Here is a 25224-nt window from a genome sequence, read left to right as displayed (position 1 = left end):
ATTTTAGAAACTTTTATTTTTTTCAATCTAGATTTCTTGTTTTTTGGTCAAAGCCGTCGCGATTGTGACTGTGATCAGCTGGTTTGAGATAAAAAAAATGTGAACGATTTCGTAATTCAGTGGCGCTGAACATGCAATTTAGGCGAATTAACTTCATAACAATTTAGATAAAATAAAATCTATTAAATAGCACTGGTTGTTGAACAATAATAGTTTAACAATAGTTGTTATTGTTATTAAAGTTGTCACTGACGTTTTATCTATAGCTTGGGATTTCCGCGTGACTTTCGTTATCTTACGGGTGTGTGTGATGTCAATTTCTCAAAACACCTGATGGCTGTGCTTATCTTCCAGCACACACATTGAGCTGAGAAACTGACTTTTCTATTGGCCCTTTTTACGTCTCTTGAATAAAATAGACTTTATATATTATCCTACAGTGCTAGCAAATACACTTGTATTTGTGAGACAGCATGTGGGCATTCTTCATTGTGGGGTTGCTCAACTGTTTACTTACAATAGTACGTGGCTTTTATCTCTTTGACCATGAATTTGAGTTCTCTTGATGGCTGTGATTCTGTAAGCGAGATTGGCAGGGTTATTTTCCATCACTAATAGTTTACCTTGGTGCTTTGACACTTTCAAAATTTTTCATTGCCGATTTAAATACTTCTCAAGCCAACATGCTATCCTTATCATTTTAGTGCATTTTCTTTTTTGTCGTTAGTGTCTTAGTTCTTTTGCGTTATCATGCTTGAGACTTAAATATGTCCTGAGTTTGCTAATTTGTCCATTTTTTCATGCGTGAATAATCTCCATTCTGATGAAAAAAAAGCTTAGCACAAACAAAAATTGCCAATTTGGTGTCAACCTCGTTTATGGAATCTTAGCTTCCAATGATATTGGATCATATTTATAATAATGTCCGAATGCACATTATTATTTCTCTCTCTTGTCAGAAGAGAATTTCTATTTTTTTTACTGTTAAAATCAGGTTATAAACTGTAGAAAACTCCTGCATTATGATTGTCTTTTATATCATATTTGATATCATTCTAATATCTGAGAAAAGAAATACACTATATATATATATATATATATAAAATAACTCTTAGTATCAATTTTTTTTCTGATAATTTATCACCAACCAGCATTATGTCAAACTTTTAAGACTAAGATTGAGAACAATCAACATTGAACATTGGAACCTTTATTAGGGCAGAAATACAGTGATACTTCGGCTAACGAAGATGATTCATTCCAGAATCACATTCCTTAGCCAAAACCTTCATTAGCCGAAATGCAATTTTCTGTGGATGGTTTTTCAATGGAGATCATTGAATTCGTTCCAGGCACTGCCCAATTTTCAAGATAAAACACCAAGGAGCACTATAAAAAGGACAAAAACTGACCGAAAGCTAAAATGGACAGCTCAAAAATTGGATAAATGAGAATTTACAGGAAGATGAGGTACAGAAGATTTTGTATTTTATTTTACAGTACGTACGCAACCAGCACCAGCTGTAGTCTACTAATAACCATATACTTAGCTTTGGTCTGCTGAAGCTGGTGTTGACACAACCCAGTCGAGTTCGCAGGAGTCAAATACCATTTGTGTCCTGATTCATTTGTGATTTGGTCTGCTCATGGAGAAGATAAGCTCCTGTAATGTCCAGACTGTTTAGTTTGAAGCTCTTGCATCCAAAGAACATGTGCGCTGGAAATATTAGGCTTTCTTTTTTTCAATGCATTTTCTATTAGCTTAATCTTTCATTTTATATGAAATGATTCAAAAACTCTCAGAAAAAAAAGTGAGATATACATCAAAGGCTGTTTGAAGAGCATCGTCGGTGTCCAGGCCAAGTAATTTTTCTGAGGCTGTAACTGGCAAATTCTCACAAATTTCAACTCGATCTGATTTTTGTGAGGCTCTTTTCTTGAGGCTCCCAGGCCATGCCCGGTTGAGGCCCATGCATTAAGACAGCATTGGGTACATCTGGGAAAAGATTCTGGGGTGCACATGAGTTTATCAGACTCGAGTGACAACAATTCTGATGATAATCGGCACTAAAATTCAGTGGACAATGCTGTTGTTTTAGGTTAGCATGTGCATTCATTCAACTAAAATGTTCATTAGCCAAATCCGTTTTTATTAGTCAAGGTAGAAAAGTCTTTGTTAGCTGAAAAATTCGAAAACCGAGGTTTTCGTAACCCATGGTACCACTGTATTAATCTTTATTTTTAAATTACTTAGAGAATACTTATCAACATGGTTTAAGAAACTTGTTTTGAATTATGTATCTTTCACGTTCAAATATATTCTATTGCAGGTCAGCAGCAACTCGTTTACCGTCGATTATGAAAACAACTGTTTCTTGAAAGATGGGGAACCATTTCGATATGTCTCTGGATCTATACACTACTTTAGAGTACCATATCAATTATGGGGAGACCGGATTTCAAAAATGAAAATGGCTGGGCTCAATGCTATTCAAACGCAAGTACAATTTATTATTTTATCTACACAGTCATCTTGTTATCTAACCTCATCACAGTTCACGGATTATTATCTGATTCACAATATACAAATGAATTAGAACGTGATTAGCATAAGAGTGAGGAAATTGATTGCTGAGCTCTTTAAGGTCGCCCTCACATGGGGTACTGAAGTCCAATGGCTGATAGAATACTCAGTATCTGGATGATCCAACACATATATTTCTATGCTGCTCCTTGCACAAGGATACTGGTGTATTAGTGGCGAGATGTCCTATGCAATGGAGTCACTTTCAACTTGTCATACTAGTTGAATTTGCCACATCAGTAGCACGACTGAATTATTTTTTCAAGTTGAGGCTATTTAAAATCAGTGTTAGTATACCCATGTGAAGAGGGCCTTACTGTGTAAATAGTGGGGGATTTACCTTTCTCAGGTGAATAGAAATACTCCCCTTTCCCCTTCACATGACCAATACTAGTGTGCCTCCCTCCTGAAGGCAGGTGTAGATTCAGAGGTATGTGATGAGGCAATCATATGTTGGAAGAGCTGGATAATGGGGGAAAGATTGTTCAGTTTCATAAAATACAATCTGTAAAGAATGATCATGTGAGCTTACGTAATTAGTCGCCCATCTGGATAACTTATTCTGGATTCATGCCTGCTTGAAGGTCAGTCCTTCTTACACCCCCCCCCCCCCCATCTAAAACATATTTACTTCTGTAATTTTTTTAGGATACTTATATATTAGAGTTGCTTATCTCCTAGGAATTGCATTGAATAAATATATGAATATACTTGAATCACTATTGCAGGTATGTCGAGTGGAATCATCATGAACCAGAACCCGGTGTTTATAATTTTGAAGGAAATTATGATTTGGTTCAGTTTCTGCAAACAGCTCAGTCATACGATATGGTGGTGATATTAAGGACTGGTCCTTTCATTGATGCTGAGAGAGACATGGTGAGGCTGTAACTATTATTATTCAAGTGAATAAACTAAAATTTCTTTTTTTCCCCGTGATGAAGAAAATTTTTTATACGTGTCTGTACAATCAAACTTAAAAGTCAAACCTCCAAATGGTGTAGCATGACCGTGATCGTCCCCTTGTGCCCCCCACCCAAAAATCCAAATCTGAACCTCTGAAATGTAAATTTTTGATGCCTAAAAAGTGATTTTAATCTACATGCAGGTGAGATCAGATTCATTTTGATCACGGCATCTGACTTTCACGGATGTAAATTTTCTCTGTTGAGCAGTTAGTAATTGAGATTATACAAGCGTTTAGAGAGCTGGCTTATGCAAATATGAATTTGGGGAAGAAAATTCAACTGCCTCTGCTGAGGATCGAACCAATGTCCCCCTCACAATCCAGGCAAGTGCGCTAGACCACTACACTACAGAAGTAAACGTTTCTGGACCAACACCAACTGGAGCTAATGGTCAATGGCAGTATATATATGAGCTGTTGACTGAGTTAGGTCTGACTGTTCATTGCACGGTCCTGTGTGTATTCAATATATATGCTCTGAGGCAATGGTTCCCAAACTGTGGGTCGTGGCGGCCTGGGGGGGGGCATGTAAAGGAGGTAGTGGGGATTTTGAAAGATTTTTCAAAATTTTAAATGTCTTAAAATAAATTTATCTTATTCTTTCTCTACACTAAAATAAATTTATCTTATTCTTTTGCTACACTGAAATAAATGTATCTTATTCTTTTGCTACACTGAAATTAATGTATCTTATTCTTTCGCTACATAAATATATACACGTCAAACCTAAAACACACCTTAACTCTTAGCTGTGGTACTTATTATACATGCACTCACTCACCAGTCAAAAGTAAAACACACAACTAATAAATTACAAACTACCAGGTGTCTGGAGAAGTAAACTCTTCTCCCCCCCCCCCAATGAAATTGAAAATCTTAAAAACAATGATTAAATGAAAAAGTAAAACACTCTTTTTCATGCTTGTGCAGACAGACCTGTATACAAAGGTACAAATCTTATTCATCACACTTCACACATTGTTTGAAAAGTAGATGGCAGCACTATAACAAGCATTACACAGAAACAAACTTGGACGAAGGGCACATGTAGTTTAGTAGTATTAGTAGACACAGCCCTGTAAAATTTTAATTAAAATGTTTGACAAAATCATGTAGTTACTGATTTTGATGATAGAAACCCTTACAATCATTCAACTTTCATTGGCTGTCAAACACAGGTTGATGTATTCGCAGCATAGTCAACACACATAAAAGCACAAGCGCTGATGCATCTTGATCAGAATGTTGGTTTTAAAAAAAATGCAGAGTTGATTGTTGATTATTCCCATATGAATAGTATCCGTGGATTACCATCTATCAATTAAACTTTAACCGAAGTTTGATAAAAGGGGGAGTCATCAATAAAATTCTTGTCAAAAGGGAGTTGTACTTCAAAAAGTTTGGAAACCACTGCTCTAAGGAAAAAAAATTGTTCGCTTAAGCATAGGTGCCAATGCTTCCGAAGAAGCCTTCAGAATTTTTAGCCTTATTAAAATCTTCTGGTCAGAAACCAGATTATTCCAACAGCATAAATGAGGAAAAGGAACGTTGTCCGTTATTTTTTCTGTTCTTTCGTAAGTTTTTTCTGCTTTTTGAATTCAAATATCTTAGCGAATATTACACTTAGAAACATGGAATTTTTTCTGTTGGTCTCAGGAGATACAGGGCAACAACTTTCTAATTGGAAGTTAAAGGACTGAGAGGACCGTATAAAAATTTAGATCGTCAAATGAAACATTGAATCATAATTTTACATGATGCGAATCAGTAATGGAAACCTTGCTGACATAAAATTTCTATCATAACAAAACCAATTAATCACTAAAAAAAAAATCTTCTTAATGCATTTGTATTCTTATTCAAGAGTAACAATAAAATAATTTGTGCTTCCTGTCTTCTAGGGTGGCCTTCCATATTGGCTACTTAGGATGAATCCAAATATGAAAATGAGGACTTACGATGAATGTAAAGACATTTTTGATTTTTTCTACTTAACATTTTATATTGCATTTGAATGTAGAAATATTTTAGTAGGATTATATACGTTTACTTGTGTTATAATTTTCTCTTCCGCAGCTTACATAAAGTATGTTGACAGGTGGTATAGTGTTTTGCTACCGATGATAAGACCTCTTCTTTACAGCAATGGTGGTCCTATTATTATGACGCAGGTGATTTTTAAATAAAAGTTTTCTGAATAATTTAGCTTGGTTTTAATGTCTAGTATTGCCAAGTTTTCATTGTACCTAATTTAGTGCTTTATTCGCAAAGATTGCAAAATCTTGTGCTGTAAGGCCACCATATCCATGATTTCGGTTTGGAAAAATGCATGCAAATAGTTAAAGAACATAATACTTTAATATAGGAGTTCTCAAACGTTTTCCTCCAGTGACACCTCTTATCCTAATCAATGCTTATCAGAAGCTCCTCAGAGCACTTTGATGAAGAATCTCTTTGAAAAACCTCTGTCATGCTGCAGTTTCGCACCGCCCCTGACAAAGGTCGGTGGCACACAGTTTGAGAACCCCTGCTTTAATACATAAGCATTGGTGTTAGCAGGAGTAGTGGCATGGAGGGCATTGTGGTTTTTAACATCAAAATAACGTCAAATGTGTAAAGTGAATCGTATTGATATATATTGTTACAAAAAATATTGGTAGCGTAATTTGTTGACGATCCCTCAAGTTAACAAAGCCATGAGGGAAAAGAAAAAAGAGATCATTCTAATTGACGAGAACATTCCGGCAAAAGTCTTCCCCCATCCTAAAGCGCCACTCTTCGACAACTATGAGTGATGCTGGAATCTTCTACTTCTCAAGCGTTCGAATGAGTCTATAAAAATGATGCAATCAAGAGATCAGAGAGAGTGAATTGTTTTTGCTTTATCCTCAATGCGAGATTCTTTTTGTGAAAAATTGTAAATAGCTATTTTCTGTAAATAAATTTATGATGTCCTGAAAACTGCTTCATCCTCTGATAATTTCAAGGACGTGTGGGACATTATCGGGAACAATATGACAAATATGAATTTTGGTGAAAAGACAACATTCGCCAAACAAACACAATCAGAGTTTGACCTCTTCTCAATCAATTCATCGAGGTGTCCTGGATCACCATTTGTCCTGTACACGTTAAAATATGGTACTTACAAATTTAAATAAGCTTCATTGAAAAAAAAAACGAGGAATTTTTATTTAAAAAAAATGTTTGAAAGACAAAAATTAAAGGAAAATATGGGAATGTCCATTTACGGGTTATATAAATGTGCAAGTCAGAGCGTCTGACATGTAATAAATCTTTGTTTCATTATTAAGTACCAATAGAATAACAAACATCTGCTGAATGTGATCAGCTTTAATTGTTGGAATTTCTTAAGAAACTGCCATAGAAATGAAAGCAAAAATGATGAAAAATTTGTCATTATATCTGAGGTGGTTGCATTTTCATTGACGTTTCAAGTAAGGTTCATTAACATCATTTTTTTCTATGGGAATCAGCCCCATCCATCAATTATTGACATTTAGGCTGAGGTGTTGGTTACAACTGAGGTCATTATAACCAAGTTTTACTGCCAGAAGTCTTGTCGAATGTCAAAAAACGGTTTGGTGAACATATTTTCCACTGTATGGTGGCATTATTTTAAACATGCTTAACAAATGCTGTTCAAACATGTTCATAAATGCATGTTTTAATGAAGACTCTGACGAAAGTGTTGGAAAATAATATTTTCTTGGCAATACTTTCCCCAGATTGAAAACGAGTATGGAAGTTATTATGCTTGTGATGTACAGTATCTTAGTCATCTGAGGGACATTTTTCAAAAGCATTTGAATGATGAAGTTCTTCTCTTTACCACTGATGGTTGCGACAGCCATTTACTCACATGTGGCAAAGTAGACAGAGTTTTCCAAACATTGGACTTTGGAACAGGTAAAAATGTTCCATATGTTTACTGGTCTGTTTACATTTTATAAAATAGTTTTATAAAATAGTTTTCTAAATTTTATGTTGATGCTTTTGTTTATGATGTAATGGAATCACCTTTTTTTAGGTTCTAACGTAAGTTCTATCTTCGATATGCTGCGATGGCACCAGTCTTCAGGACCTTTAGTGAATTCAGAGTTTTATCCCGGCTGGTTAGATCACTGGGGCGAACCACATGCCCAAGTTTCAATAGATGCAGTGACCAAGACTCTATCAGATATATTATCTTTGAATGCTTCTGTCAATATGTAAGTGCACGTTGCCGCCTGGCAGTCGAGTGGGTTGGGAACCTGCTTCTTACTGTGCAGGTCTGGGTTCGAATCCCGGTTCGGGCATGGATGTCTACTAACCTAACACTAACAAATTCCCTGGACGGATCATGCTCATCCCTTGGCAATACGTGAAGATTAAAAAAAAAACTAGGGGTTTCCTCAAAAAGTACCTGATTATAATTTTTTGTGCATAAACCAATGAAACTAGAGAGATGTGATTTGGCACACATATGTAGGAAATCCTAGTACGTATGCTTGAATTTTCTCCTGCCTGCAATAAGTGCCAGTGTCTGGCAGACAGCGGGTGAGTGAGAATGTATGAGTGACATATCATATTTTTAGTTTTTTAACAAAATGGCAGAGAAACTTGAGCAATGCTACTACATTGATTGTGATGGAGCTGACAGTTGCAACACAGAACCTTTTGGTTGTACTTTTTGGTGGTTATTGTGCTGTGTGGTGCGTACTTTAGCATATCCTGTGCGATCATACAAATGGAGTTGCTTCTGCTGTCGTTAGCAGCTTTGGCATGAGCTTTGCCTGAAGCCCAAATCATTTTTATTCTTGACAGCAATTGACAGCTTCTGCAGGCGGAAAAAAATCTGCTCATGCACATAATGATTGCCTACATATTTGCACAAACCATGCCTACCTAACTTTACTGGCTTACGCACGAACAAAAGTATAGTCTGATACTTTTAGAACAAACCTTGTGTATCAATATTGCATGTAAATATATTTTGGTCAGAAAAAGCCTGCTTGTATCCTTATTTCATTTTTATTTTCTAATATCATTTAATAATTTTTTGGTGTAATAGTGTATCTCTCATAATTCAACAGTATCCCAAGTGAAAGTATTTGATATAAAATTTTCAGGTCCTGTATAGTAAAATCTCAATATAATAATACTCTATAGGCCAAGAAAAAAAATGTAGCTGCAGGGAGATTATCGTTATATACAGAGAACATTATCATCAAGTTTCACCAAATTCATGCTATTGTTGAAATTTCTTATGAATCGCCATATTTTGTTAGTTGCCACCAGAAAATGAACTTTTGAAAGGTACTTTGAAAAAATATTGTTGTGGAAAGATTGATCTACGCAACTGAGTGTCATTATAGCAAAGTCTCAGTCAGAAGTGTTTCAACCCTGTAGGTGCTCGTTTTGAGTTTTATCTAGGAAATTCTGATTTCTGAATAAATTTTTGGGTACTCACATTCTTGCCACAAATTTCCATGGGTGCTTGAGGACCTGCAGTACCCCTGTTTCGATGCTACTCATGAGCTGAATTTTCGTGCCAATCATAATCAGAATTACTGTCACTAGACCCCAATTAACTCATTTCCACCTTGGAATCTTTTTTCCAGGTGTACTTATACTTCTCTTTCTGAAATTCTTTGAACCATTTCATATAAAATGAAAGATTCAGCTGATAGAAAATGCATTGGAAAAAAAAGGGGAACCTATGTTTTCAGAGTATGCGCTCTTCCAGTTCAAGACTTAGCATCAAGCTGAACAGTGTAGATATTTAGGAGATTATCTTTTTCCATCTGCACAGAAATAAGCTGACCAAATCAAAAATGGATGGGGATACCTATGAACTCGATTGGGTTGTGTGAACACGAGCTTCATAGTAGACTAAAGCTGTGTACATTAGTATAAAATTATAAGCTTATCTTTAAATTTTGCGCAGAATCTGGAACGAATCGAACAATTTTCCATAGACACCTATGAGAAATCACTTTTTGGCTAAAGATAGTGATTCTGGAATGAATCATCTTCATTAACTGAGATATCACTGTACATTTATTAGATACCAAATGGCTTTTCACAGTTTATTATTATACAAGAACTTTGACTGATCTGCCAAACAAAAGTGGGTGATAGACGAGCCCAAGTGGAGTATAAAACACTACAGGAACTCTGTCCTATCTCTAACCGTTTTTGAGTTATGGTGGCTAGATGCAAAATGTATCATATCTTGAAAACCTGAATTTGTGAAGTTCCTGAAACATCTGCATGGAAACTAAAAAAATGTTTGGGAATAACCGAAAAAATGCTATAAGGTGACATTATTTCAATCAGAGCATCTGGATTTAATGGTGAGCTACGAGAGCTGAAATATTGGCAAAGTGCAAAATCTAATTGTCACCTAAATTTTTAATTGCCAATAGAGCTTCCTTGTTGCTAAAATCGATCAAATTTATCAAAAACTTGTCCATTTCACCAGCTTTCGAAAGGGTCTACAATAAACTATATCAATGTTATATGTGTTCAGGAGAAATTGAGATTTTTGTTTGCAATACATCACTGAAATAATTTGTTGAAGGAAAATTCCATTTGGAGTTGGCAGTTACAGATTTTGGGAACTGTTAAATTTTGCACTTTGCCAACCTTTCAGCGCTTTTAGCTCGACATTAAATCCAGATATTCTGATGGAAATGGGATCACCTTATAGGATTTTTTCTGCTTTTCCCAAATATGTGCTTGTAGTGCAGCTTATAGGTCGCATGCAAGTCTTTTAAGAACCTCGCAAATTAGCCAAGTCTTTTCAGATTTGACACATTTCCCTTCTATTCACCATTACTCAAAAACAGATATGTCAGGGTGGCTATGGTGTTTTATGCTCGTCTTGGGATCATCTATCACACACTTTTGTTTGGCAGATTAGTCTAAATTCACCTTGTATATAAACTTTTTTTCAAAAAACTTCATGGCATTTATCGAGTTTTCTTTGTGCTTCAGTAACTTCTTTTTCATGATTGCAGCTATATGTTTCATGGTGGGACATCTTTTGGATTCAGCGCTGGTGAGTTTTTCGTTTAAACTATCAATCATAAAGTACTTCTCATTTCTTTCATATGGCAAATGATGTGATTAAACCATAATAAGGTGATATAATAATAAAAACCACTGTGGGGCTCAATCAGTTATTGTTTAAAAGCACAGTTATTAGTCGAATCAGCACAACACATAAATATTAGCTCCGTCCTCGACTTTGTAACACTCCTGAAGATGCTCAGCACTAGAGCTAGCAAAACATTGAATGGAATCAAGCCCATGGCAGCTTTACAGCCAAAAAAAAAAAAAAAACCCCTGCTATTCATTCAAGAATGATGGTGCAAAAGCCTTACATGCTAAAATTTTTTTTTTTTAACATGAATATCCATTATATGTATGTGTAACCAGGAAATTTTTCTTCTGAAATCATGTTTACGTAGGTGCTAATCTCTACGGCAACATATATCAAGCTTGTCCTACTAGTTATGACTATGATGCACCATTGTCTGAAGCTGGAGATCCAACACCAAAGTACTATGCCATCCGTGAAACTATTGGCAAAGTAATTAATCAATTTTTTTGTTATTATTACTGATGTAACTTTGAAATTGCTGTAAGAGTGCTTGCATTTAAGAAGATTGTATAATTTTTGAAGAGCTCAGTATGTTTTTATTGATTTGTGAATGTGAGGAAATCAATTTCTCTTATTTATTTTAAAAGCAAGTTTCACATGACTTGCCTTGTATACAGGGTGATTTGATAATTCCCCTTGCCACATTTTACTGGTGAATCATTGATCTTAGAGGCATACTTCTAATTAGAAAAAATATCCAAATAACTTGTAAAACTCAAATATACGTTGTTCATACTGCAAGGGGTTGTATACTTATTGGAATATGAAAATTAACTTTTCATATGGACACCCTGATAAAAAAAAGTAACTGACCATTCTGTCCTCAAAAACCCAATTAGAAAGTTATTGTCCTGTCTCTTCCCTGAGGCCAACCAAAAAAAAAATTTGATGTTTTTAAGTATATTCTCAGTGCAATATTCACTGAGATATTTGCCTTCAAACAATGGCGAAAAGTTGGGAAAGGGTAGCATAAATAACCAGGGAAAGGAGCGTTGTGTTCATTAACTTATACTGTTCTTTTCCAAATTTTCCCTGATATTTTAATTCAATTATCTCTGTGAATATTGCACTTGGAAACATTATTTTTATAAACACATTTTTTTTCCTCAGAGGAGAGAGGGCAACAACTTTCGAATTGGGTTTTTTGGCACAGGGTGTCCATATAAAAAGTTTTTTATTTCAATAACTATACAACCCCTCGCTATATGAATGATGTATCTAAGGGCTACACGTTATTTGGATGATTTTCCTAATTTGAAGTATGCCTCTAGGATCAACGGTTTGCCAGTAAAATGAGGTGAGGGCAATCATGGAATTTCTCAGTATATCATAACACTAGCATGATTTTTTAGTTGTCTCATGTCGATTCATCAGCGGAATATTTCTCTTAATTTTTTTGATATTCTGTTTTCTACTTCGTGGCTCAAATTAATTGTGCATGTTTGTATTTTTATTCTTTCAGTTTATGCCTCTTCCTCCAGGAGAAGTTCCAAAGCCATCTCCCAAGATGGGTTTCGGACCAATACAGTTGAAGCATGTATGGTGTTTTTACATTTGCAATCGTTTAGTATTTATTAAACAAAATATTATATATTCTCCCAGTGTTAGTCGACATACTGGAAAACAGCAAGGGATAACTATATTTTCCGTCTTGCTGAGAAGTTGAGACACAGAGTCTGAATAATTCTCAAATGTCTGTACTCTGAGAATCAAATGAATTGGCTGTTCTGTTTTGAACCTTGTCTGTTCACTTCATTTTAGGATCCTTAAAATGCAGGACCCTAAAATCCTCCACTGTTTTACGATCCTTAAAATAATTCTAGCTTCAAGTTTGCTTTACCACAAATCTTGATTTATTAAACATTTTGCATAGGTTAAATAAGTTAAATGCAAACATGTATGTGGGCTGCAAATTATTTTTGTGATCCACATTTACATTTGTATAAAACTTAAATATGCAGTCGCTCTACATATTCCCCATCAAAATTAAAGAATTGCATTGCAAAACATGATGTTCTAATACAAAAGTGACAGCATCAGTCTTTAAACATGCAGAAAAACATATGTAAAATGCAGTATTTCTATCATATCGGATTGAATGCAATTAAATTAAAACAATAGTTAAATACACAATATTCATTATCGTCATCAAATTCCTCGGCAAAACACGATTGTAGCAGTGAAAAACTATTACTTTGCTCTGATTTGCGGATTTATTCAATATTTCATATGAATTAATCGGTCTTTTGAATGTATTCTGGGATTCTCTATTAACCCTCTAAGTGACAATGATGAGATAACTCACCTCCACAAAAGCGTCTTATTTCAGCATTGACAAGCCCAGGTCAATGGAAAACTTTTTGCTATACCCTTTAGTTTGCACCTGCTGAAAATCGAAAGAAATCCCACTTCATTAAAAGTGATACGACACTTTGAAGGGGGATTTAGTGACTTATAATTGCCCTTTCAAAAACTTTGTTTTTTCCAACATGTGGGGGAATGGGCCAGACTCCAATATTCAAAAAGCTGATATCCTCGAGATGCTGGCTTATGTGGTAAAATAAAACTTGTCTTCTTGGCTTATTTATTTCCTTATAATAATCACAATTTGTAATAACTTGTTTTTACGAATCATATGAACTTTGGCCTCTTTTGGTTTAGTATTTTTATGATGACATATTTCTATTTCCAATAAATCAGCGATGCTTTCATGGTTATGAGACTGGCTGTCCAATGGAAGCTACTGTGAATAGGAACAAGTCGTGTGCATGCGCAAGACTACTATACACAGCAGTCTTGGGAATACACATGACTTTTCATCACTCATAGTAACTTCCAGTGGATAACCAGCTTTACTATCCTATACATGAATGTTGCTATTCGATTTTCGCTGAAGAATATTGGAATCATGATCTTGTGCAATTTAGGTATTTTTTAATTTTGTTTGAGCTTGAATTATAATCCTTTTCACTCGTATTCCTTAATATTTTTAAATTCTTAAAGCACTTTATATTCACTGTGCATGTGTTTGCAGGCATCTTCTCTTTGGAACTATGCATCAAATGGCAAAGTTGTTGTTTCTGAGGATCCTATTTCATTTGAAGATCTCAAACAAGTATGTTAATATATTATGCTTTCCTATGCAAAAAAAGGATTTTCTTGCATCAAATAATACATGGAATATACACAAGGATGACGTCACACTCTGCTACCATACAAAGGTTTAACAACTGACTGTTGCGAAGATATATTTTGGAAAAAGAGAAAATTCAACTGCCCCTGCGAGGAATCAAACACACGTCCTTTCACTTTCCGGGTGAACGCCCTAGACCACTAGACTACAGAGGCACAGAATCTCTCAATCTTTCCTTGGAGCTTGTGTACACTGAAAGGGGCCGTATATGAACGGCCGGACCAGACTCGGGCCAAGCTCACAACTGACGCTGCCACCAGATGGCGACTTACGCAAGGATGACGTCACTCTCCGCTACCAGATATACTACTGATATATTTTGGAAAGAGAATCCAAGGAAAGATTGAGAGATTCTGTGCCTCTGTAGTCTAGTGGTCTAGGGCGTTCACCCGGAAAGTGAAAGGATGTGGGTTCGATTCCCCGCAAGGGCAGTTGAATTTTCTCTCTTTCCAAAATATATCTTCGCAACAGCCAGTTGTTAAAACCTTCACATAGAATATAGCATAAAAAATGCCATAAATTGAAAATAGCTTATAAAATATTTATTATACAGTACAAATGTACAAAGTATCTTCCATACATATTAACATTGAAATATCTATTCAAGTACTCACAATAATTAATCGGCATGGAGGATGTATTCAATCTCGTGGTTCAGTTTGTTCAGCTTCTTGGTGTATAACAGCATTTTTTTTAACCTTTTCTATCTTGTGGCACATATGAACTTACAGTTGAACCTCCTCAGCACACTTAATTTGAGAATTTAAAAACTACCTTTTAAATTATTTATTAATTAAAACAATAATTTAATTAACAATAATAATTATTTGATTATAATATTAATTAATCATGAATTATTATTATTTTTTTCATTAACTATTAATTACAAAGCAGTTTAATGCTTTTTTTTTGTAATAGAAAAATAATTGAAATTTCTGAAAGAAAATTTAATTAGATATCTGAGCTTGACAAATTTATAGAATATTTTTGTTTTTGGACAGGGACACTATTATAGCTTCTTCCAAAGATTCTAACTGTGATTGGTTTTTATTTTTAATCCTTAATTGGCAGGATGGCCCCAAGCATTGCTCATCTTGAGAAAGAAATGCATCTGGACCATCCTGTTTTTAAGCTGGTTGTTAACCTTTGTTTGATAAATTTATAACATTCTATTTTTCGTCCCTTTATATCTTTGATCAAAGTTTCTGTGGGGGACAAAGTGATCTGACCAAACCTCTTACATAATGCGTTTTTTTCTTTGGCACCCAAAGTGTTTAGGTCGGAATGGTGTCTCCGAAGAGCATCGGTTATTTTGATAATGGTTTCAAATTAATCATGCAATATTGGTTATCCGTGGTTGAGCATGAGGGCAGTGCTGTTAGTGAATTGTACGAAAGATTTGTGTGTGCTTAACATGTCGTAGTGTTGTTTGCAAGGACTGTTTCTGACTTTGAATAGGACTAACTTTTTGGTGCTTGTGAAAATATGCTAAATATTATTTGAATTTGTAAATTGTATTCAGTGGGTATATTTCATATGCATAATGTTCATTTTGTAATCATGAAAATCGCATTCACAAAAAATTTAATATGTAATTTAAAAAGAAAATTACAGAAGTCATGTATCCCTCCAATTCTCTCGGAAATTGAAAAATTTTGTAGTGCAGGGCTGGACGAATCCCAGGTGCCAGGGCAACTAAAAAATTGATCTTGGCACCTAAAATTTTCTTTACGTACCATGTTTTTCCCCAAATATAAGACCTGGTGTTATATTAATTTTTCCTTCAAAAAATGCATTAGGGCTTATTTTTGGGGTAGGGCTTATTTGTTAGGAGCATCCTGAAAAATTACACTAAGGCTTCATTTCAGTAGAATAACTCTTATCTTTTTGAATGATGGTTACACAAAAATCGACAAAAAATTGCAACTTCATAAAACATGTCTTTAGGGTGTCATCGTTTAAAGTAAACAGGAAGTTTGGTTTAGATTTGCAGGACCAAATGAGGCAATGTGTTCATGCCTACTGAAAATACTCATTGCTTCATTCGGTCTTCATTTAAATGTTCAATTGTTTGTTTATAGCTGGGATTAAACTGTAAAAGTTTGACAAAGATCTTTGGCAAAACTTGAAAGAAAACAACCAATAAGCCAATTGGTTACATTCACTCAAATGTAACCAATACCCCTATTGGTTGTATTTTTTAAGTTTTATCAAAGCTTTTACAAAACGTATATATATTGTAATCCTGGCCTATGACAACAGCATTCATTGGGTAGCCGGAATACATGATAGGCCGGGATTTCACTATAAAAAACAGCCAATAAGCCTATTTGGTTACACTTGCTTGAATGTAACCAAAACACTTAATGGTTGCATTTTTAAGTTTTATAAAGGAACTTTTCTAAAATTTTTATAGTTTAATACTGGCTAAATTTCGTTTTTTATTTATCATCAGAAACGCTGTGAGTATTAATTTTCTTCGTTTTCTTTGATAAAAGTCAACGTTTGTGAAATTTATCTGTTTATGTAGGCATTCACCTCTCATCCAAGGAGGCCGGCTTAGGTGTTAACGAAAATTTGATTTGTGTTTATAACTTATTTCAAGTATAAATTTCAATGGTATCATTTATTTATATTTTTCATTTTATTACTAAATATTAAAACCATTATCATTTTATATAGTTCATTATATCTGTCATGTGTTGCAACGAAATACTAGTACTAAAACGAAATACTAAATGCGTCTCATTAACTATTTTATTTTTGAATTATTTATTTTTTAAATGTATGACATCCATATTTTTTATGGGCATCTTTTTCTCAGCCACCTCGTTGGGCATTTTGCTTGTGGCGTTGTATTTGTATTTAGCTAGGGCTTATTTTCGGGATAGGGCTTATATTAGGAGCATCCTGAAAAATCATGCTAGGGCTTATTTTTGGGGAAACATGGCAGTTACTAAATTGCAGGCCAAAATGTTTGGAATTTATAGTAGCATATCTGCCAACATGAAAGAGGGTCATTATACCCTAAAAAAGTCAAAAGAGACATTACTTTGAACCTTTTCCTCTGGGTAAAATTTTTTTCTGGCACCTAGATTTTTTTTTGCAATTGTCCAGCCCTGACTTAGAGGAATTAATAAAAGCATTAATTAAGTCATGTGAAAAACCCATTGCCTTTATGAAAACTCTTTTTTTTGTTGATTTTAAATGCACTAGGCATAATACTTGCTGGGATCAAAATATCACCATGACACCAGTTACGCACAGAATTTTCACAACACCTTAAGGATTAATGCTGTTCATTACAGAAAAACTTGTTTCACACAAATGTGGCGTTAAAACAGAATTATTACTTTTTTTTTTGTAAAATTTCCAAATGGGCCATTAATCAGTGCCCAAATTTAAATCTGTTATTAAATTTTGATTTAATTTGTTAAATAGTGGCTTATAGTGTGCAGATGTGTTTTATTCAATCTGGACATTCTTTTAATTTGTATTGGTATAGTTCCATAAAAAGGTGATTTTTGTATTTAAAGCTTGTCTTTTTTGTTTCCTCAGCCTTTTGGATTTGTTGTTTACACAACGACTGTTCCTTTTATTACAACGGATCCTGCATTATTTACTGTACCTAATCTTGCAGACAGAGGATATGTATTTGTTGAAAAGGTAAGAATCTCTCTATGAGGATATACATGACTTCATCATAAACACTTCTGACAGATGCAAAATATTTATTAGTAGTGAGTTGAACCCCCTCCCCTTTGGCCTGGATTGCATCTTTTATTTGATGTTGGATTGACAAACACAGGCCTTGTACAATGTTTTGAGGAAATACTCTGCCATTTTTCATGCAGAGCAGTCTCTATGAAGGTTTTAACAACTGGCTGATGCAAAAATTAGTTCAAGAAATAAAATTCAACTGCCTCTACAGGGAATCAAACCCATATCCTCTCACATTCCTGGGGAGCAGCATGCTAGGCAACCACTTTGTGGAAGCAATGAACCTCTTTCCTTAAAGCTTGTATGCACTCAATGGTATTGTGCACAGACAGAATGAATTCTTGAATTTATCTTTGCATCAGCCAGTTGTTAAAATCTTTGTACACATAGCGAAGAGTAACATCATCTTGAGAGCAGTCTCCAAAATTTAGATAGTGCGCACCTTCAAACCTAGAAGGCATTTCGGTTTTACAAAATATCTAGCGAAGGTTTTATTTTGTTTCAATCAGGGAACTGAGAACAATTAGGCGAACTGAGAACAGTTTAGGCGAGGTGTAAAACTTTGTCTTTTGTGATCACTGAATGATACCTGTACGTACCCCACATTGTGAATCGTCTTGGAATATGGTTTGTTCACTAGGAAATATGGCCTTGATCATTTGTGAGTTATCACTCAGTATACAGTAACATTGTTCTGCTGTGATCCTTTCATTCAAGACTACAAGTGATTCTATGCTACAGCAAAACCTACTCATCATGGAACCCCTCCTCTTCCATATTCCATACTGGTATTGGTAGGAACTAAACAGTCAATATTAAATGCTTCTGCAGGCGTTCCCCAAACATAAACCCATCCAATCATCTGAAATATTGTCAAGAAAGATTCCATCAGAGCATATGACCTTTTCCTTCCTGTTGTTGTGTCCTATTTTTGTGCTCTGAGCACCACTTTGAAGCATTTTGTAGTGTCATTGACTGTTCCTAAAATCGTTGCTTTGCCATCGATTTTTGTGTTGTGCTGTTCTCGTTGAATAGGTTTAGTTAATACGGGATACTGGTAATAGATGTTCATTTAAGACAGGGATTCTTAACATATGGATCAAGATCCATACTTGGGTTGCAATAGCTTCAGAGATGGTGGTTCAAATCCACTAACAGCCAGGGGCTCTTTAGCTATGGGTCTCAACCCAAACTAGATTCGCAGGGGCTTCCGAGATGGGTGCACAAATCCACTTACAGTCAGAGATTCTTGAGCTATGGGTCATGACTCAAAAATGATTCGCAAGGGCTTCCAAGAAGGATCGTTCTGATCCACTAACAGCCAGGACTTTTTGAGCTATAGGTCTTGACCCAAACTTTATTCGAAGGGACCTCTGAGATGTGTTAAGCCATGACTCAAACTTGACTTGCAGGTGGCTTCCAAGTAGGGTCATGCAAACCCCCTTACAATCCTATTGCAAATGCACTTATTGCATCACGGTTTCGCTAATTTTCCAAAAATCGACAATCCTGCGGGTCACAAAGTTGATCTTGTTGTTGATTTTGAATCGTTGCTGAAAAAGGTTAATAACCCCTGATTTATGAGGTTGCTGGGATACCATTGGTTCATCCTTTTTGCTTACTACTCGCTTCAATACCCATCTATAACTAGCAGTTTCAGTAATTTCACGTTATTAATAAGATCATTATATGTTTTTTTCCAGAAATCTTTGATAAATTTATGTAAGAAAATATGTTTTTTGTATTTAACAGACATTGAAAAAATATTTTCTTTCATTACATCAGTAATAATACTAGTGACATGTGACAATTAAGCTACCAATATCATAATTTCCTTTATTTCATGCGATTTTTCGTGCTGTATCATAATAAGGTTCTGCAAGGCATCTTGAGTAGGGAACAAAAGATCTTTTCTCTGCCACTCAAAGTTCTCAAGAACCAAAGAATCGCTGTTCTCGTTGAAAATCAGGGAAGAGTATGTTTTGGCACTGGCGTCAATGACAGAAAGGTAAAACCAAATCATTTCATTCAGTTATTTGAAAAGGAAAATTATCTTGCCCACAAATAAATAAATTATTTAATGCAGCGTTTCCCAACCTGAGGGGGTTTCAATTTTTTTTATGATATGAGAATTACAGAAAACAACACATTTCTTCAGATTTTATGGGATGAGGAGGACTAATTGAGCTTTATTGGCCTTCGGACGCTACCTGGGGGTATCTGCAGTGCATATTATTGACCTTCACCACAAGGGATTCATAATTTCAAAAAGGTTGGGAAAGTTATTTAATGATTTATCAAAGTAAAATAAATACTTTTCAATAAGTTAATTAGAAAAATTAAATTAACAGGACCAACAAAATGTGACTGTTATTAGGAGGTTGCCGCAGAGAAGTTCAGTATTTTTGAGGGGAAAAACTCAAATTTTTGGTTTCATGTAAAACATTATAATGATTTATTCTATAATTAATTAAAAGAAACTTTTTCAGCGCCTAATTTGTATTGTGAGTTAAAGATCTTTGAACGAACAAAGATCTTGTGCATCTGTTAGTAACAGGCGCGAACTAGGATTATGTGTCGGGAGGGGTGAATTGTCCTTTATTTTATGGGGCAGACAAATTTTCCTATGTTATTTGACTCCTATCACCCCCCTCTATCTGTGCCTGAGCGAAGACAGCAATCTTCAGCTGTGGAGGGAGCAGAGGTAAATGTATTCAGCTGCAAATGGAACAGAGGTAGATGTATTCAGCTGCAAATGGAGCAGAGGTAGATGTATTCAGCTGCGAATAGGGTAAAGGCAGGCATCTTTAAATTCTAATGTAGTGAAGGCAGGCATCTTTAAATTCTAATGTAGTGAAGGCAGACATCTTCAGCTGCAAATGGAACAGAAGCAAGTGGATTCAGAGTGATGTGTTAAGAGAAGTGACTATTGTGCTGGTGCATCCCGTATTTTACAGGACAGACAAATTTCTCCTATATTATTTGACTCTTGGGAGGGGCGATGTTCCATCTGGATCCAGTTAGCAGCTACTTGTGAAACCCCAGGACTGTGAACATTTTGGAAACCACTGATGTAGCAGTGGGTGACTCTTGGGCTGTGTAACCCATGTGGGTGCACAGGGTAGCGCTATAGAAGGGGCATTAAATCAGTGGTAAAGAGGAAAGAATTACAAGAAAATGTTTTGTTTGCAAAATTCAAACTATGAATGTGTCAGAGATGGAATGATTCATAAAGAAAACTTCCATTTTCAATGCATTTCATCTTGCTGGAAGTTCTTGTGGTAATTTTTTATTGATGCAGCTTATACGGCAGAGAGGTGCAAAAATGCCACCCCCTGTGATGCCGGGTAAAACCTATATTTATTTTTATTTTCATAGGGAAACTCCCCCAGAGCAAATATTGAGGACTACATTTCTTATGATATATGCGTCATTTTGCTTTTATTTTCATGTCCAAAAGTAGTCTTTGTTTGGAGGTTAACCTTATTGTTAATTCAATGGGAGATGTTCTGTTTGAAGAAAATATGGCAATTGTTCAGAGGTAACCATTATGGAAGGTTTCACTGTATATAATTCTGTATGCCACAGGTAAAGGACACTATATCCATTTTCAGCAACATTGGGATAACAATATTAGTTTGCGGGACTTTCGTTACACTACACATACAGGACACTAAATCCTGTTTCAATAAATAACAGATATTCACTTTAAAAAACAAGCAAGCTCCATATTTTAGCTCCAGATATACTAAAAATAATCTTTAAACGGCTCTCGTGTAAAATTTCTCTTTTGTGACTCAGACTTACAGAATTATAAATTCAATGCACAAGACCTCCTATTGACTAATCTTCATCTAGTGGGTTTTGGTATATATAATACTCGTATTGCGAGGTATAACCTGATATTTGATTGCATTATATTTATTGTCAATTACTCGTATCTCTTCCAGGTTGGGTAAGGGATAAAACTTAATAATTCCTCCTCTTTGCAGGGCATTTTCAGCAATGTTACGCTTGGCTCAAACAGGCTGAAAAACTGGACAATGGTGCCGATTCCTCTCGATTCTGAAGCTGTGGTTAGCATCGACAATATGGTCGCTAATTTTGTGATGACGGATGCCAACCCAACACCAGCATTTTACACTGGATCTTTCAAGACACCGACAGATGAATTGTTAGATACGTTCCTGCGAGTGGATGGTTGGCACAAGGTATGATAATACTATGTGTTTTAACTCTGCAAGAAATTCATTTCCATGCTCTAATTTCAGATCGGGATGATCATTTCTCTTATCCTTACACAAATTGGGAGTATTTGAGTCTTTTTGCCCACTGTCAAAAGTTTTTTGTTAAAAACACAAAAACTATGCCCTACTCTGTTCACATCTACAATCAAGTTCTTGCTAAATAGCAACAAAACCTCTAGTTTGCCATACTTTTTCGGGGGGTTTTGCAGACAAATTTTGACTTTGAGCAAAAATTCCAATTCTCTTGCTGGTTTTTCATAGTGCTTGCTTGTTCAGATTTCGGAATAAAATTTGGGCGCTGCCATCACATTTCTTTCAAAATTTTATAAGTGTAATCATTTTGCATATTACAGTGGTATAATACTAAATTTTCACACGGCCATTCAAACCAGCAAAGAAACTTTCTGACCACCCTGTATGTTCAGTAAAAGTAATAAATTAGATTAGTCAATTTCTCTACACCGATTTTTTATTCCTTGAGTAACCCAATAGAACTAGGGCTAGACTTTGACTGAGGGGGGGGGGATATTTCTTTCTTTCAAATTCAGCCGAGTAGCAAATTCAGGCAAATTCAAACCGAGCACAACTCAGGTCTATCACCATCTATGGGCGATTTACTACCTGGTGAGTTGTGCTGGAATTGTAAGTGTGTGTATACGTATAAGCCTGAGTGCGTATGTAGTGTTGTGTTTGATTTTTCAGTGCTGCCATCTGTATTTCAGAAGTGAAGTGAGTGATGTGTTATGATTGAATTACATTTGTACTGTTTGCAGGTCTGTTGCTCTCTAAGGCGAGACTTTTTAAAGGGGAAATTGGCTCGCATTGACATCTTAAAGTTGGAAACCATGGAAAACCAACTTCAGCCGACCACCACTGTGGCGACGGTGGGGTTCGCAGAGGACGGGAAACTGGGCAATATAACGAATCAGACCCCACCCCCATGAAACTAAGGTTGAAAATGTTTAGCTAGTCAACACCTCCCACTGTCACCAGAGGAAGATTTATGGTCATGCCGCCTGCAGGCTTTTCAACTATTTTCCCATTCTTGTCCAATTTCCATGACCATTCATTCCTGAAATTTGCCACCACCCCTTCCCTTTCAATATGCCTTTCTCTCTAAGTCACTTTTTTGTGGTAGCTCACATGATTACTTTCTAGGTCATTCTTTCAGTTGCTTACTGACATGTTCATCCCATTTTCCAAGTCACTTCCATGCTTGCACGTGCTCTCATTTTAGCTCCCATGCTCGCACACTCTCTAGGTCATTCTTTTGGTTGCTCACTGACCTGGTTCATTGCTCTTTAAGGTCACTCTTTCTGTCACTCCCATACTTGCACACTCTTTTCATCACTCACATGTTTGCACATTCTTTTTATTACTAACTGACTTGATACTCCTCTCTATGTCGCTCTTTTCATCACTCGCGCGCTTGCACACTCTCTAGGTCATTCTATTCATCCCTTGCTCACTAGGTCATTAGTTGCTCACTGACATGTTCTCTTGTTTTCCAAGTCATTTCCATGGTTGTACACTCAAGATAACCCATTTTGTTGCCCACTCGCCCAATTCCTGGCTCTCTAGGTCACTTTCATGCTTGCATACAGTTCAGGGGCGTAGCCAAAAATTTCGTTCGGGGGGGGGGGGGAGACCAAAGTGATAGAACAATAGATTTGGCCATCTTTTTCTCTTTTTTTGGTCATTTTCTCACATTTATTGGGGGGGCAGACCCCCAAGTCCCCCCCCCCCCTCGCTACGCCCTTGATACTGTTACTTGCTAGCATACTCTTTTGGTTGCTCACAGACATAGTTCCTTGATATCTTGGGACAAGCAGATTTATGATTTTGCCACCCTGCTCCTACTCGACTACTTCTTGACCTTAAATTTGCCGTCCTGGGCTATAGGAACCCCCCCCCCCCGTTATTTATCTGAGAGATTTGATTGCATTCAAATATTATGATTAACATTCTGTGATTGGAATACAGTATATTGTTTTACATTGTTTCTCTCTAAGGGTGTTGCTTTCATCAATGGTTTCAACCTTGGACGATATTGGCCGATTGTTGGTCCCCAAATGACTTTATATGTTCCTAAAATACTTCTGAACAAACCTCCTCAGGAAAACACGATCACGTTGTTGGAACTCGAACAAGCTCCATGTACGTCCGCCAACCAGTGCGTTGTGAACTTTGTGCAGATGCCTGTCGTGAATGGTACTACACCGGTCCAGCGAGAGGGAGGACTGCCGAAATATTACGGAAAAAAACACTTGAGCGAAGAAAGATTATAGATTCTGGAAATCGATTGAATTTTTTTTATTGTAAATAATTAATTGTATTATATTTCGTGGAAATGAGCTTTTCAGTCTATTTTGTTATTTTGATGTTTCGAATATAATTATGAGGTATCGTTGGTGCACAATTTTTCCTTTAGATTTCAGGAAATTATCGGGTAAATGAAAAATATACATTGTTATGCGATGTGTGAAAAAAGTATTAAAAAATATTTAACTTAGTTTTTGGATTTTTTTTGTTCCCACAAAGGTGAAAAACTAGATCTAGATTTAGTCCATGTGCAGAAAATTGATTGCTAACATTTCACCAACACTAAATTGCCATTGCATGGTCACCACCGGGAAAATTCACTGACAAACAATTCATAGACAAAGTGAAATAGTGAGTGAGCAAGTGAATCAATCATACGGTCACCCACTTACTTGATCGCTGACTCACTCATAAAGTCACTGGGTTGCACAATCACTTACTCAATTATTCATATATTTACTAAATCACTGTTGTTCACACACGCACTCATACAGTTACTGACTCTGTCATTCATACAGATTGATGCTTAATCAGTTGTTCACTCGCTTGGCCACTCATATGGTTGTTGGTAATACAGGGTATCTACCAAAAGCAAAATTCGGTGACTTTTCAGGGACTTTTTGGTGACTTTTCTGTGACTTTTTCTCATTTGCAGGGCTCCCACTCAAAAACTTGGAAAACGTAGGATGGGGGGAGGGAGACACCCCCTCCCCCCACCCAGACAACATAAATCATGGCATAATAAAAAAAATCCTTAGAATTTTTTTTAATTTTAAAAAATTAATTTTTTTTTCATAGCACACTATTTCAGTATCCTGTAAGAGTGACTCAAAGCAAAATGACAGAAATAACTTGGTTGCAAAAAAAATGTTTTGGCCAAAAATAGGATCTTAGCAACCACAGATAATTCTTTTCTGCTCTCCTCACAATATATTACATTCTTTTTTGGGAGTCTTCCACAATCCAGCCTGTCTCTTCGATAATACACACAGCCAATTATGAAGATACGTAAGTTTTTTA

At 35.8% G+C, this 25224-nt stretch overlaps 1 protein-coding gene across 1 annotated transcript; it reads left to right on the top strand.

The window, feature by feature from the left end:
* The first annotated feature begins 51 nt into the window (after positions 1-51).
* LOC149081215 (beta-galactosidase-like) lies at positions 52-24393 on the top strand. Its single transcript, XM_089238038.1, has 15 exons — positions 52-521; positions 2331-2497; positions 3313-3463; positions 5453-5516; positions 5628-5722; positions 7301-7481; positions 7603-7783; positions 10577-10617; positions 11030-11151; positions 12185-12259; positions 13757-13837; positions 17474-17581; positions 19509-19643; positions 21628-21846; positions 23895-24393. The coding sequence occupies exons 1-15, from the start codon at positions 474-476 to the stop codon at positions 24168-24170; spliced, it is 1944 nt and encodes a 647-aa protein (XP_089094164.1). The 5' UTR covers positions 52-473; the 3' UTR covers positions 24171-24393.
* Positions 24394-25224: the final 831 nt, after the last annotated feature.

Source organism: Pholcus phalangioides, unplaced genomic scaffold (genome assembly GCF_987345545.1).
Source record: "Pholcus phalangioides strain wild (caught in Gottingen) unplaced genomic scaffold, Ppha-v1.0 ptg000010l_1, whole genome shotgun sequence".
Classification (NCBI taxonomy): Eukaryota; Metazoa; Arthropoda; class Arachnida; order Araneae; family Pholcidae; genus Pholcus; species Pholcus phalangioides.
Note: the sequence above shows the minus strand (reverse complement) of the source record. Positions and strands in the feature narration are given on the sequence as shown.

What these genes read in the sequence shown, in the direction of transcription:
- LOC149081215 (XM_089238038.1), top strand. Translation starts at nt 474, where the DNA reads ATGTGGGCATTCTTCATTGTGGGGTTGCTCAACTGTTTACTTACAATA. An exon ending in GTCCTATTATTATGACGCAG is followed by an intron (nt 5,723 to 7,300) that starts GTGATTTTTAAA and finishes TACTTTCCCCAG; the next exon opens with ATTGAAAACGAGTATGGAAG. An exon ending in GACCAATACAGTTGAAGCAT is followed by an intron (nt 12,260 to 13,756) that starts GTATGGTGTTTT and finishes ATGTGTTTGCAG; the next exon opens with GCATCTTCTCTTTGGAACTA.